At 40.3% G+C, this 17,014-nt stretch overlaps 1 protein-coding gene across 1 annotated transcript in view; it reads left to right on the forward strand.

Annotated features, from left to right (window-relative positions):
• The window catches only part of LOC123498635 (very low-density lipoprotein receptor-like), a 46,446-nt gene extending 31,110 nt beyond the window's left edge, over positions 1 to 15,336 (forward strand). The window contains exons 7-10 of the mRNA XM_045245945.1: positions 14,022 to 14,125; positions 14,389 to 14,503; positions 14,743 to 14,911; positions 15,099 to 15,336. Of these exons, the coding sequence (XP_045101880.1) occupies positions 14,022 to 14,125; positions 14,389 to 14,503; positions 14,743 to 14,911; positions 15,099 to 15,321 (611 nt within the window). The 3' untranslated portion in view covers positions 15,322 to 15,336. The remainder of the gene's footprint in view (positions 1 to 14,021; positions 14,126 to 14,388; positions 14,504 to 14,742; positions 14,912 to 15,098) is intronic.
• The last annotated feature ends 1,678 nt before the right edge of the window (positions 15,337 to 17,014 follow it).

The raw sequence follows: 17,014 nt of genomic DNA on the forward strand, positions 1-17,014 counted from the left end.
TCAATAAGAAGATTCTTAAACATCTGTCGCTTAACAATCTTTAACTGATGGCAGTATGGCTTCCGTCAAGGGCTCCCTACTGGTGGTGTTCTGGCATTCCTTACTGAGTTTTGGTCATCCTCTTTTAGAGATTTTGGTGAAACTTTTGCTGTCGCGTTAGACATATTAAAAGCTTTTGATAGTCTTCCACAAATCTTTGATTTCAAAACTGCCCTCCTACAGTTTCTACCCTTTAATCTGCTACTTCATGCTACTTCCGACATATCTCAAGTTTCCACACACACACACACACACACACACACACACACACACACACACACACACACACACACACACACACACACACACACACACACACACACACACACACACACACACACACACACACACACACACACACACACACACACACACACACACACACACACACACACACACACACACACACACACACACACACACACACACACACACACACACACACACACACACACACACACACACACACACACACATCAACGACATGCCAGAACACAGTGAACAGCTACATAAATTTATCAACGACATTGCAGATGATACGAAACTGTGCAGAGTTATAAAGCAAAAGGAGGATTGTGAAATACTGCAAGACCTAAATAAGATCTGGGAATGGAGTAAGAAGTGGGAAATGGAATTCAATGTGAACAAAAGCCATGTCATGGAAATGGGGAAGAGTGAAAGACGACCTGTGGGAATCTATAAGATGGGAGATGGTGTAGAACTGGGGAAAGTCAAAAAGGAAAAGGACTTAGGAGTGACGATGGAAGAAAACAATCAACCAGTAAGCCTTATTGATAGAATTTTTAGAGAAACATATAATTTGCTGAGGAATATTGGAGTAGCATTTCACTACATGGACAAAGAAATGATGAAGAAATTGATAAATACTATAATAAGACCTAGATTGGAATATGCAGGAGTAGTGTGGACCCCTCATAAAAAAAACACATAAGAAAATTGAGAGGCTACAAAAATGGCTACAAGAATGGTCCCAGAACTTGAAGGGATGACATATGAGGAGAGACTAAAGGCTATGGATCTACCAACCTTGGAACAAAGAAGGGAGAGGAGACCTGATACAAGTCTATAAATTGATCAACGGAATGGACCAAGTGGATAATGAGAAACTGATCTTGAGAGAAGAATATGACGTCCGAAGTACAAGATCGCATAGTAAAAAGCTGAGAAAGGGAAGATGTCTGAGATATTAAAAAATATAGTTTCCCGCAGAGATGTATTGAGACGTGGAACAGTTTAGATGAAGAAGTAGTGTCTGCAAAGAGTGCACACTTTTAAAGTAAGATTGGATAAGTGTAGATATGGAGACGGGGCCACACGAGCATAAAGCCTAGGCCCTGTAAAACTACAACTAGGTAAATACAACTAGGTAAATACACACACACACACACACACACACACACATAGCTCTGAGCTCGTTCCGTAGGGTAACGTCTGGCTGTCTCGTCAGAGACTGCAGCAGATCAAACGGTGAATTACAGTGAATTAGACACACACACACACACACACACACACACGAGAAAGAAACAAGAAAAGGATATAATTGATAAATGTAAAGACCAACCAAGGCTTTTTTTACAGACATGTGAACAACAACATCAAAAATAGAGAAAGTATTGAAAGTTTAGAAGTAAATGGAGTATGCAGTGAGGATCCCAGGGAAATGGCAGAGGCTATGAATGGATGCTTTCGGAAGGTATTCACAAAGGAGACTGCTTTTGACAAACCACTGGTAATGGAACAGAAAGGGATTATGAAGGAGTTTCAAGTAACTGTGGAGGAGATCAAGAATATGATGGGGAGTTTAGAAGTGAGAAAAGCTGTGGGACCTGATGGGGTATCAGGATGGATTTTAAGAGAATGCAGGAGCAACTGGCAGAAAAAGTTTGAAGTAATTGATGCCTCATTAAGGGAAGGTGTAGTGCCCCAAGACTGGAAAAGAGCTAACATTGTCCCAATTTATAAATCAGGTAACAAGAGAGACCCATTGAACTATAGACCAGTGTCACTTACAAGTGTGGTAGCTAAGATGTGTGAGAGGGTGGTGAAGAATAGATGGACAGACTTCTTGGAGAAAATGACATACTTTGTGAGTGTCAATTTGGTTTTAGAAAAGGGCGTTCATGCACGACAAACCTGATATGTTACTATTCGAGGGTGATAGATGTAATACAGGAAAGAGATGGTTGGGCTGATGGAATATATCTGGATTTAAAAAAGGCCTTTGATAAGGTACCACACCGGAGACTGATCTGGAAACTTGAAATGGTAGGAGGAGTGCATGGCAGTTTACTAAAATGGATGGAAGACTTTTGGTAGGAAGAGAAATGAGAACAATAATTAAGGACAGACCATCAGAATGGGGCTTGGTGGAGAGTGGAGTTCCACAGGGATCAGTGTTGGCACCAGTAATGTTCGCGGTCTACATAAATGACATGGTGGATGGGGTGTCCAGTTATGTGAGCCTATTTGCAGACGATGCAAAATTGTTAAGAAAAGTGAGATGTGACAAAGATTGCGAACTACTCCAGGAAGACTTGGACAGAATATGGAAATGGAGCTGTACATGGCAAATGGAGTTCAACACGACAAAATGCAAGAAAATAGAGTTTGGCAAGAGTGAAAGAAGAATCAGGAGTATGTACAAGATAGGAAATGAAGACATAAAACCAGTCATGAAGAAAAAGACCTTGGGGTGACAATTACCAATGACCTATCGCCAGAGAGACATATAAACAAAATAATTGGAGAAGTATTGAACTTATTGAGGAACATAAGAGTGGCGTTCGTATATTTAGATGAAGAAATGATGAAGAAAATAATTACTGCAATGATAAGACCGAGGCTTGAATATGCAACAATACAGTGGGCTCCGAACTTAAAGAAACACATAAGGAAACTAGAGAAAGTACAGAGGGCTGCAACAAAAATGGTGCCTGACTTAAGAGATTTGACTTATGAAGACAGACTGAAAAGAATGCAACTTCCGACCCTGGAAAACAGAAGAGAAAGGGAGACCTGATAGCAATATACAGAGTGATGATTGGCATGGAAAAATGGATAGGGAAGATCTGTGTATGTGGAATGAAAGAATGTCGAGAGGGCATGGGAAAAACTAAAATGGCCACTTATAGGAGAGATGTGAAAAATATAGCTTCCCTCATAGAAGGGTGGAAGCATGGAATAGTTTAGACGTGGAAGTGGTCAACGCAAGGAATATTCATGATTTTAAGAAAAGCTGGACATTAATAGATATGGAGATGGGACAACACGAGCATAGCTCTTTTCCGTATGTTACAATTAGGTAAATACAATTAGGTAAACACACACACACACACACACACACACACACACACACACACACACACACACACACACACACACACACAGACGACCAGTGGGAATCTATAAGATGGGAGATGGAGTAGAACTAGAAAAAGTAAAAAGGAAAAGGACTTGGGAGTGACAATGGAAGAAAATAATCAAGTTAGCCATATTGATAGAATTTTCAGAGACGTATAATTTGCTAAGGAATATTGGAGTAGCATTTCACTATATGGACAAGGAAATGATGAAGAAATTGATAAGTACTAAAATAAGACCTAGATTGGAATATGGAGTTGTGTGGATAAAAAAAAAAAATAAGGAGACTAGAGACTAAAAATGGCTACAAGAATGGTTCCAGAATTTAAAGGGATGGCATATGAGGAGAGACTAAAGGCAATGGATCTACCAACCTTGGAGCAGAGAAAAGAGAGAGGGGATCTGATACAAGTTTATAAATTGATTAACGGAATGGATGAAGTGGATAATGAGAAACTGATCCTGAGAGAAGAATATGACTTTAGAAGCACAAGATCGCATAGTAAGAAACTAAGGAAGGACGATGTCTGAGAGATGTTAAAAAATTTAGTTTCCCACAAAGATGTGTTGAGACTTGGAACAGTTTGAGTGAGGAAGTGGTATCAGCAAAGAGTGTACATAGTTTTAAAGAAAAATTGGATAAGTGTAGATATGGAGACGGGACCACAGAGCATAAAGAGGTGTAAAACTACAACTAGGTAAATACAACTAGGTAAATACACACACACACACACACACACACACACACAAACACACACACACACACACACACAAAGGTAGCTCAGTGGTTAGAGACTGGCTTCACAAGCCAGAGGACCGGGGTTTGATTGGCCGGGTGGAGATATTTGGGTGTCTCCTTTCAGAGTGTTCACCTAGCAGTGAGTAGGTAGGGATGAAATGAGGAGTTGACCTTGTTGTCCCAGTGTGTGGTGTGTGCCTGGTCTCGGGTCTATCCAAAGATCGGAAATAATGAGCTCTAAGCTGAGGATAATCTGGCTGTCTGAGAGACTGCAGCAGATCAAACAGTGAAACACACACACACACACACACACACACACACACACACACGAACATAGATGGATTTCTGTCTAAGAGGCTAGAATGTATGGATTACCTAAGAAATAACGAACTGGACATAATGTGTGTCGTGGAAACAAAGCTAAGGCCCGAAATAAAGCTAGACTGGTTTGTTGTAAATCACTACAAAGTATGGAGAAATGATAGAAAAAATAAAGGAGGTGGTGGTATAATGGTTCTTACTAAGAAAGATCTGATAGTGAAGGAGGTGAACTATAGTAAAAGAAATGAGAGGAAGTGATAAGTATGCTTGTAACAGATGGCAAGAGGGACATTAATATTATAATAGTATACATACCACCCAGAACCAATGCTTGGGAATATGAACAGTACCAAATGGTGATGAGAAATACTCTAGACAGAATGAAGCAAGAACTCCAGAAAGGATAGTGATGATAGTTGGAGACTTTAATTGCAAAGAAATAGTGTGGGAAGACTACGAAGTGGTGAATGGTGGTGAGTGGGCAGAAGAATTTTTAAAGGTAGCAACAAATAACTTGACACAGGGGGTGAGATCACCAACAAGGTGCAGGGGACAGGATGTTGCAGCAAGGTTGGATATGGTATTTACCAGGGGAATCTCTAAAAGAGGAAATTGAACATGAAAGTCCCTTGGGGAAAAGCAATCATGATGTCCTAAGCTTTGAGCTGGATACAGAATTAAGCACGAATAAGATTGTGGAACGCAGGGAGGAAAAATTAAATTATACTAGGGCAAATTATAACCATATAAGGGAGTTCTTTAATGAAATTGACTGGTCCATGGTATACCAGGAAAGAGAGATGCAATTGAAGTACGATAAATTTATGGATTTGTATAACTCTGCTGTGAAAAAGTTTGTGCCATATTACAGAAAGAGGACTTTAAATAATAAACAGTGGTTTAATAGAAATTGTGAAGAAGCAAAAAAGAACAAAGAAAAGGCATGGAAGAAACTTAAGAAAAAGTGATGTATTATCAAGGAAAGGCTACAAAACAGCAAGGAATAGATATGTTGAAGTAAGGAGAACAGCACAGAAGGAATATGAACAGAGGGTGGTGGAAAACTGTGATAGTGACCCAAAAATGTTTTACAATAGAAAAGGTAAAAAAACTGGGAAGAAGTATATGAAGATGCTGGAGAGAGAGCTGAAATTTTGAACGACAACTTTTGCAAAGTGTTTACAAAGGAGGAGCATTTTATGGGAGGAAGGCCTACAGAAATAAAGGAAATGCAGGACATCATGGTTACTAAGGAAGATTTAAGGAAAATTATAAGCAATCTGGATATTAATGAATCAATGGGGCCTGATGGCATATCTGGGAGGTTGCTAAAAGAATGTCAGGATCAATTGTTGAACCCCATATTTGATATTGTGGAAACCTCCATATGAACAGGAATAGTCCCGAAAGAGTGGAAAAGAGCTGACATTGTGCCTATATATAAGAATGGTAGTAGAATGGAACCGCTAAATTATAGACCAGTATCGTTGACTAGTATATTGTGCAAGGTATGTGAAGAAGTAATTAAAGCTAAGTGGAGTGAGTATCTAGAAAGTGAAAACGTTCTGAGTGAAAGGCAGTTTGGTTTCAGAAAAGGAAGATCGTGTGTATCCAATTTATTATGTTTTTATTCAAGAGTGACTGACATACTACAACATAGAGAGAGATGGGTGGATGCTATCTACCTGGACTTGAGAAAGGCCTTTGATAAAGTACCACACAATAGACTGATGTGGAAACTAAAGATGACTGGAGGAGTAAATGATAAACTAGCAAAATGGATGGAAAATTACTTAATGGGAAGAGAAATGAGAACAGTGGTGAGAGGAAGGAAGTCCGAGTGGAAGAAGGTAACCAGTGGAGTTCCACAAGGGTCAATGCTGGGTCTCATCACGTTTTTTATTTGTTAATGATATGCCAGTAGGAATTGACAGTTATATGAACATGTTGCGGACGATACTAAAATTATGAGGAGAGTAAAGAATGTGGAAGATTGTAACAAGTTACAGGAAAATCTTGATAAAATGAGTGGAGTAAAGAGTGGCAGATGGAATTTAATATAGACAAGACCCATGTTATGAAAATGGGAAGAAGTAGATACAGACCAAACTGGGATTACAGACTGGGTGATGAGAAAATTAAAGAGACCAATGAGGAGAAAGACTTAGGAGTAACCGTGCAAAACACTTTGTCATCGGAGAAACACATTAACAAGATTTTTGGGAAAACATACAACATGCTTCAAAATATTGGCCTTGCATTCCACTACCTAGATGAAGGAATGATGAAGATATTATGTACCTTAAGTCTTAAGACCCCAGCTAGAATATGCAGTATGTATGGTCACCGCATATGAAGAAAAATGTGAAGAAGGTAGAAAGGCCTTTGTACAAAGGCTGGCAACAAGGATGGTACCAGGACTCAGGGAGTTAGACTGAGGAAAGACTGAGGAAGCTGGGGCTGACCACATTAGAAGAGAGAAGAACAAGAGACATGATAACTATGTATAAATTGGTGAACAAGGTTGACATACTGGATAGAGAGTTGATAAAGGTGACCACAAGTAATCATCTCCGAGGACATGGAAAAAAGCTAATAAAGGACATCTGTCTAAATGACGTGAGAAAATACAGTTTTCCGCATTGATAAGTGGAATAAACTGAGCAGTCATGTCGTTGACGCGGTGTGTGTCAATCAGATGAAAAAGAGATGACAGGAATGGACAAGGAGACAGGACACAGAGCTTAGCTTGGGCCCTGTAATACACAAATAGGTAAATACACACACACACACACACACACACACTGATCCTGAGAGAAGAATATGACATTCGAAGCACAAGATCGCACAGTAAAAAGCTGAGAAAAGGAAGATGACTGAGAGATGTTAAAAAATATAGTTTCCCGCAAAGATGTATTGAGACGTGGAACAGTTTAAATGAAGAAGTAGTGTCTGCAACGAGTGTGCATACTTTTAAAGTAAGATTGGATAAGTGTAGATATGGAGACGGGGCCACACGAGCATAAAGCCCAGGCCCTGTAAAACTACAACTAGGTAAATACACACACACACACACACACACAGGTAGCTCAGTGGTTAGAGCGCTGGCTTCACAAGCCAGAGGACCAAGGTTCGATTCCCTAGCTGGGTGGAGATATTTGGGTGTTTCTCCTTTCACGTGTAGCCCCTGTTCACCTAGCAGTGAGTAGGTACGGGATGTAAATCGAGGAGTTGTGACCTTGTTGTCCCGGTGTGTGGTGTGTGCCTGGTCTCAGGCCTATCTGAAGATCGGAAATAATGAGCTCTGAGCTCATTGTAGGGTAACGTCTGGCTGTCGTCAGAGACTGCAGCAGATCAAACAGTGAAACACACACACACACACACACACGCTGGTAGCTCAGTGGTTAGAGCTGAGCTCCACAAGCCAGAGGACTGGGGTTCGATTGGCCGCGTGGAGATATTTGGGTGTGTCCTTCACGTGTAGTGTTCACCTAACAGTGAGTAGGTACGGGATGTAAATTGAGGAGTTGTGACCTTTTTGTCCCGGTGTGTGGTGTGTGCCTGGTCTCAGGCCTATCCGAAGATTGGAAGTAATGAGCTCTGAGCTCACACACACACACACACACACACACCTATCGCCAGAGAGACATATAAACAAAATAATTGGAGAAGTATTGAACTTATTGAGGAACATAAGAGTGGCGTTCGTATATTTAGATGAAGAAATGATGAAAATAATTACTGCAATGATAAGACCGAGGCTTGAATATGCAACAATACAGTGGGCTCCGAACTTAAAGAAACACATAAGGAAACTAGAGAAAGTACAGAGGGCTGCAACAAAAATGGTGCCTGACTTAAGAGATTTGACTTATGAAGACAGACTGAACAGAATGCAACTTGACCCTGGAAAACAGAAGAGAAAGGGAGACCTGATAGCAATATACAGAGTGATGATTGGCATGGAAAAATGGATAGGGAAGATCTGTGTATGTGGAATGAAAGAATGTCGAGAGGGCATGGGAAAAACTAAAATGGCCACTTATAGGAGGGATGTGAAAAATATAGCTTCCCTCATAGAAGGGTGGAAGCATGGAATAATTTAGACGTGGAAGTGGTCAACGCAAGGAATATTCATGATTTTAAGAAAAAGCTGGACATTAGTAGATATGGAGACGGGACAGTACGAGCATAGCTCTTTTCCGTATGTTACAATTAGGTAAATACAATTAGGTAAATACACACACACACGTGCAGTGCACACACACACACACACACACACACACACACACACACACTTGGACTTGGTCTTTAGTACAGAGCCAATGGTCATTGAGGAGATGAGGGTGGAGTGCCCTTTAGCAAAGAGTGATCATGCAGTTTTGGAGTTCAAGGTGATAGATGAAGAGAAATCTAGAAGAAATGAAGAATATAAAGTGGGAAGATGGAATTATGCCAAGACAGATTTTGGAAACCTAAAGAAATTCTTTCAAGAGACAAATTGGATGAAATTCAAGAGTGCTATGGGAGCAAATGAAAAGTGGAAGGAATTTATAAAAATATACAAAGAAGGTGAGAAAAAATTTGTACCAATAAGACAACATAGAGAAGTTGGAAAGCAGGACTGGTTTAACGATAGATGTGAAAAGGCTAGAACAAGAAAAGAGGATGCATGGAAGAGGTGGAGAAGGAAAAGACGGATTAAGCAGTGGAAAGTTACAAAAGAGCAAGAAATGAATATGTGTTGATTAGAAGAGAAGAAAGAAAGAAACAAGAAAAGGATATAATTGATAAATGTAAAGACCAACCAAGGCTTTTTACAGACATGTGAACAACAACATCAAAAATAGAGAAAGTATTGAAAGTTTAGAAGTAAATGGAGTATGCAGTGAAGATCCCAGGAAATGGCAGAGGCTATGAATGGATGCTTTGGAAGGTATTCACAAAGGAGACTGCTTTTGACAAACCACTGGTAATGGAACAGAAAGGGATTATGAAGGAGTTTCAAGTAACTGTGGAGGAGATCAAGAATATGATGGGGAGTTTAGAAGTGAGAAAAGCTGTGGGACCTGATGGGGTATCAGGATGGATTTTAAGAGAATGCAGGAGCAACTGGCAGAAAAAGTTTGTGAAGTAATTGATGCCTCATTAAGGGAAGGTGTAGTGCCCCAAGACTGGAAAAGAGCTAACATTGTCCCAATCTATAAATCAGGTAACAAGAGAGACCCATTGAACTATAGACCAGTGTCACTTACAAGTGTGGTAGCTAAGATGTGTGAGAGGGTGGTGAAGAATAGATGGACAGACTTCTTGGAGAAAATGACATACTTTGTGAGTGTCAATTTGGTTTTAGAAAAGGGCGTTCATGCACGACAAACCTGATATGTTACTATTCGAGGGTGATAGATGTAATACAGGAAAGAGATGGTTGGGCTGATGGAATATATCTGGATTTAAAAAAGGCCTTTGATAAGGTACCACACCGGAGACTGATCTGGAAACTTGAAATGGTAGGAGGAGTGCATGGCAGTTTACTAAAATGGATGGAAGACTTTTGGTAGGAAGAGAAATGAGAACAATAATTAAGGACAGACCATCAGAATGGGGCTTGGTGGAGAGTGGAGTTCCACAGGGATCAGTGTTGGCACCAGTAATGTTCGGTCTACATAAATGACATGGTGGATGGGGTGTCCAGTTATGTGAGCCTATTTGCAGACGATGCAAAATTGTTAAGAAAAGTGAGATGTGACAAAGATTGCGAACTACTCCAGGAAGACTTGGACAGAATATGGAAATGGAGCTGTACATGGCAAATGGAGTTCAACACGACAAAATGCAAGAAAATAGAGTTTGGCAAGAGTGAAAGAAGAATCAGGAGTATGTACAAGATAGGAAATGAAGACATAAAACCAGTCATGAAGAAAAGACCTTGGGGTGACAATTACCAATGACCTATCGCCAGAGAGACATATAAACAAAATAATTGGAGAAGTATTGAACTTATTGAGGAACATAAGAGTGGCGTTCGATATTTAGATGAAGAAATGATGAAGAAAATAATTACTGCAATGATAAGACCGAGGCTTGAATATGCAACAATACAGTGGGCTCGAACTTAAAGAAACACATAAGGAAACTAGAGAAAGTACAGAGGGCTGCAACAAAAATGGTGCCTGACTTAAGAGATTTGACTTATGAAGACAGACTGAAAAGAATGCAACTTCCGACCCTGGAAAACAGAAGAGAAAGGGAGACCTGATAGCAATATACAGAGTGATGATTGGCATGGAAAAATGGATAGGGAAGATCTGTGTATGTGGAATGAAAGAATGTCGAGAGGGCATGGGAAAAACTAAAATGGCCACTTATAGGAGAGATGAAAAATATAGCTTCCTCATAGAAGGGTGGAAGCATGGAATAGTTTAGATGTGGAAGTGGTCAACGCAAGGAATATTCATGATTTTAAGAAAAAGCTGGACATTAATAGATATGGAGACGGGACAACACGAGCATAGCTCTTTTCCCGTATGTTACAATTAGGTAAATACAATTAGGTAAATACACACACACACACACACACACACACACACACACACACACACACACACACACACACACACACACACACACACACACACACACAGGAGGAGATCAAGAATATGATGGGGAGTTTAGAAGTGAGAAAAGCTGTGGGACCTGATGGGGTATCAGGATGGATTTTAAGAGAATGCAGGGAGCAACTGGCAGAAAAAGTTTGAAGTAATTGATGCCTCATTAAGGGAAGGTGTAGTGCCCCAAGACTGGAAAAGATTTAACATTGTCCCAATCTATAAATCAGGTAACAAGAGAGACCCATTGAACTATAGACCAGTGTCACTTACAAGTGTGGTAGCTAAGATGTGTGAGAGGGTGGTGAAGAATAGATGGACAGACTTCTTGGAGAAAAATGACATACTTTGTGAGTGTCAATTTGGTTTTAGAAAAGGGCGTTCATGCACGACAAACCTGATATGTTACTATTCGAGGGTGATAGATGTAATACAGGAAAGAGATGGTTGGGCTGATGGAATATATCTGGATTTAAAAAAGGCCTTTGATAAGGTACCACACCGGAGACTGATCTGGAAACTTGAAATGGTAGGAGGAGTGCATGGCAGTTTACTAAAATGGATGGAAGACTTTTGGTAGGAAGAGAAATGAGAACAATAATTAAGGACAGACCATCAGAATGGGGCTTGGTGGAGAGTGGAGTTCCACAGGGATCAGTGTTGGCACCAGTAATGTTCGCGGTCTACATAAATGACATGGTGGATGGGGTGTCCAGTTATGTGAGCCTATTTGCAGACGATGCAAAATTGTTAAGAAAAGTGAGATGTGACAAAGATTGCGAACTACTCCAGGAAGACTTGGACAGAATATGGAAATGGAGCTGTACATGGCAAATGGAGTTCAACACGACAAAATGCAAGAAAATAGAGTTTGGCAAGAGTGAAAGAAGAATCAGGAGTATGTACAAGATAGGAAATGAAGACATAAAACCAGTCATGAAGAAAAAGACCTTGGGGTGACAATTACCAATGACCTATCGCCAGAGAGACATATAAACAAAATAATTGGAGAAGTATTGAACTTATTGAGGAACATAAGAGTGGCGTCAGATATTTAGATGAAGAAATGATGAAGAAAATAATTACTGCAATGATAAGACCGAGGCTTGAATATGCAACAATACAGTGGGCTCCGAACTTAAAGAAACACATAAGGAAACTAGAGAAAGTACAGAGGGCTGCAACAAAAATGGTGCCTGACTTAAGAGATTTGACTTATGAAGACAGACTGAACAGAATGCAACTTCCGACCCTGGAAAACAGAAGAGAAAGGGAGACCTGATAGCAATATACAGAGTGATGATTGGCATGGAAAAATGGATAGGGAAGATCTGTGTATGTGGAATGAAAGAATGTCGAGAGGGCATGGGAAAAACTAAAATGGCCACTTATAGGAGAGATGTGAAAAATATAGCTTCCTCATAGAAGGGTGGAAGCATGGAATAGTTTAGACGTGGAAGTGGTCAACGCAAGGAATATTCATGATTTTAAGAAAAAGCTGGACATTAATAGATATGGAGACGGGACAACACGAGCATAGCTCTTTTCCCGTATGTTACAATTAGGTAAATACACACACACACACACACACACACACACACACACACACACACACACACACACACACACACACACACCTCAACCAAATAAGAACCATTCATTAGTAGATGGCCACTGTTCTTCTAAATATATTAATAGTGGTGTTCCTCAGGGATCTGTCCTGTCACCCACTTTCTATTATTCACTAATGACCACCTTAAGTTGCCCTATTCACTCCTACGCTAATGGTACCACACTATGTACATCTTTCCACGTTCCTTCAGGAAGTCAACAGATCATGCAGGGATGCCACAGAATGCCTGACTTCTGGTTTTAGATTTTTGATTGGGGCAGAGAAAACACTGTAGTCTTCAATTCTTCCATCTATCAACTTGACACAGCCTTCCAGACAACTATCCTCTTTTCAATGACATTCAACTGTCTCCCTCTTCCACACTGAATATACTTGGTCTGTCCTTTACTCATAATCTTAACTGGAAACTTCACATCTTGTATCTTGCTAAAACAGCTTCTATGAAGTTAGGCATTCTGTGGCGTCTCCGCCAGTTTTCTCGCCACTCCAACTGCTAACTCTGTACAAGGGCCTTATCTGTCCTTGAATGGAGTACTCTTTGCATGTTTGGGAGGATTCCACTTACTTTTATCAAATAGGATGGAATCAAAAGCTTCATCTAATCAACTTCCCTCTTTTGACCATCTTCAGCCTCTTTCTCACTGCCAAAATGTTGCATCTCTTTATATCTTTTATTGCTATTTTCATGGTAACTGCTCAACTGATCTTGCTTACTGCTTGTCTCCTCCTTCCCCTCCTCCTCCTGCGGCCTCACTGCTCAAGGTTTTTTTCTTTTCATCCCTATTCTCTCCAACTCTCTAATACATCCTATTCTGTCGAGCCCTCTAATGCAAGGGTTAACCAATATTCTCGATCATTCATACTTTTCACTGGTAAATTCTGGAACTCCCTGCTTGCTTCTGTATTTCCATCTTCTACAACTTCACTTCTTTTAAGATGGTTTCAAGACATTTGTCCTTGTGTTTTGGCTAATTCCTTTCAAATCTTTTAGGAACCTTCATTTCCAGTGTGCCTTTTTTTTTTTTATAACATTTTGTTGACCTTGGCAGGTCTCCTTCTTGCATAAAAAAAAAAAAAAAATTATACTGCTTGAGTTTAGTTTGGCTGCTGCACACTCTGTAATTTCAAGGACTGAAGCAGAAGCTAAAATCTCATTATTCCAGTATTCCATAAATTCACCATCTTGATAAGTCTTTGGTCATATCTACTAAATCAGTTTCACCAATTTTGCTATGGACATGTAGTACACAATACCCTCCCAATGAATGTTTTTATCCTCTTGAATGCTTTTATCCCCCAGAGTCCGGAAGTGCATTTCTTTTAATAGCACAGGACGATGGAATCAGGCAGCTGTTCCTGGATGGCTCTCGCAACGTGCAAATTGTTCACTCGGGGAATGCATCGGTAAATAGTCCATGTATTGGTTTGTTAATCCAGTAATGACATTGAGAGGTGGAATATTTTGATGTAAGTTGTTGTTGTAAGTCTAATACAACTAACACCTGAATTTTAAGCTTCTGTTGTAGTAGAGAATACTTTTTTACTGAACCTCTTTATATTAATAATTATCAGTAAATGTGTACAGAGAAAAAAAAACTAAGAAACTTGAGTCTTTCATATCATAAATATTACAGAGTAGGTATTGATTTCTTGCATACCTTGATCAGGTCATAGGATTGGGTTATGACCCTGTAACTCGCACGATGTTCTGGAGTACCTTTGGTAATGTGTTAAAAGCGGAAGTGGTACCTAATGCAGTGACTCACAAACTGTTGCGTGATGGTGAGTTTTTTTCTGATAATTATTTGTTCATAATTTTTCTTTAAGCTTGTTCATGCTATATGCTTCCTTATTTCTAATTTGTGCTGTTCTTTCCTCGTTCTTGTTCGCTATTTTTTGGTGGGGTACTGGTAAGTACTCGATTAATCTTAGTTTGTAATGTGATGTCAAACTTGATTATTTTTTACAATTTATTGTCTGATCTTGCTGGTAATCCGGTCCTACCTGATTCATTGTCATAGGCTTCATTGTGGCTGAGGGTTTGGCCGTGGACTGGACTGGTAGGAACCTGTACCTCACAGATCCCAAAATGAAACATATCATGGTGTGTAAAATGGACGGCTCCTCCTGCTACTCGCTATTGAGTGGTCTTGGTCATCCAAGAGCCATCCAGTTGGATATGGTTAATAGGTTAGCAATACAACATCGTATCTGCATTTGATTAAACTTAAAAACTGCATATCAGTAAGTGCCATTTACTATTAAAGTAATTTTGCAGGGGAAGTCAGTTGTATAAGAAACAATTATTGAATCCAATATTTGTTGTTTTTCAAGATAGCAGAGGTAAATAAGTAGTATTAATCCTTTTGTGATTCAGGTATATGTATTGGACTGACGTGAAGGACGGCACAATTCGCAAGGCTGGAATGGATGGTACTAATCATGATGTGGTGGCAATGAATGGAGTACTGTGGCCCAACGCCATGGCACTTGACCTGCCTGCTGGTCGTCTCTACTGGCTGGATGCTAACAAGGACCATGCCTTCAGCATCAAGTTGGATGGTACAGACCAGAAGGTAAGGTGTCTTGGAGAATGTTAGTATATAATTGTTACTGAACATATTGTTACGAACCACCACCCACACAGCACAGCAGGGCCAAACCACTGCCCACACAGCACAGCAGGGCCACCCACACCCGCAACCACTGGGCAAGGCAGGGCACCCAAGGTCCTTACTTCAGCTTCCAACTCTGCGACAGCAACTCACTCACTCTCAGCGGCAGAGACCAGGACAGTATTCAGGACGGAGCGGCACAGGGATAAGTTGACGAGGGTCCGTGACTAACAATGAGGCGAGGTACTTACTTAGGCAGACTTGACTGGCACAGAAAGGCAGGACTGGCAGGAAACACTTAGTACAACTTCTTACGTTTACTTTGGTAGTAACACAGTACAACAGTGAAATACAGGGTAGTACACAGTGCGAATGCGGACCACGAGAACGGAGAGCAGAGCGAGACAGACAACAGTGGCTTAAATACAGCCCCCCCATCATTGCAATACAGTGGTTGGCTCGCCTCGGGGCCAATCACCACTACTTTATCCACGTGCATGGCCATCCCCTCTGGTCCCCCACTTCCTGTCTCTCAGCAATACCACCTCACTCTAACTTCACTGCTTATCACTACCACCCGGCCCCCCTGCGCTGCCGCAACAATATTAATATTTATAATAAACAGTTGGTCTTCTGAAAACCACTATTTTTCTTTGCAAACCCATCACGCAAAAGATTTCGGTTCAGTCTCTCAAGTCTCCTATCCTACTATAATTTTTTTTTTTTTTACATCCGTTTTCCCTATTATTAGGGTTAGGATGGGGCCTCCTGACAGAAGTCGGGATTACTTTTTTTTTTTTATGGTTTTGGCATTTGGGAACCGTTACCCCGAGTGGATGTCCTTCCTAACCTCACCATGGCCAGGATTTGAATCCGTGCGCTTGAGAACCCTGGGGCCCACAAAGCGCGTGTGGTCCCATTGCACCACGGCAGTCCTATCCTACTATAATATTGACAAAAAATGCAACACAAATAACTCGCTCATTAACATTAGAGGTGCTCTCTAGCACTGTCTTCATGGAGTACTTTTCATTACTTTTAAAGTGGTATTGTGTACATCAAAGCCTTGAATACCACATTAATTTTATTTTAAACATTTGACTTTTATTTTAAGATCTCAAGTACAATACCTAATGTCATTCCAATGAATCTAGATATTGTAACAAGAAACCAACAAAAACAAGTGAAAGAAGAAATCTATGTGAACCTTACGTATACTATGTAAAGCATCACACTACAGCGGTTCTTCACACATTCATTGGTGTCCCATTCCACTCATACTTTGCACTTAAACCGGAGCTTATTTACAGTTAATCTTTAAAGGCCACATATGATGTGAGGCGATCGTGCCATGCTTTGGCATTACTTGCAGAAAAAAAAAGTAACTTCGTGAAAAAAAATTTCCACGTCATGAAACGTTGGGCCTAGGGCATGACATAGTAGTCGTGTGTTTTTCCCTGATTCATCTCATCCTGAAAAAAAAAATATGCATCCTTTTTTTCTAGATTCGTCGAAAAAAAATGATACAAACTATGGTATCGCTATTGGTGTACGTTCCTGTGATTGTTGCGTGGCATTCATTGTATTGGTCACGGTCCAGATATACATCTGGAACGTGGTGTACATCTGGACCGTGGTATTGGTTGTATGGTTGTTGTATTCGTCACACAATCCAGTT

Source organism: Portunus trituberculatus, chromosome 48 (assembly GCF_017591435.1).
Source record: "Portunus trituberculatus isolate SZX2019 chromosome 48, ASM1759143v1, whole genome shotgun sequence".
In the NCBI taxonomy this organism is placed as follows: Eukaryota; Metazoa; Arthropoda; class Malacostraca; order Decapoda; family Portunidae; genus Portunus; species Portunus trituberculatus.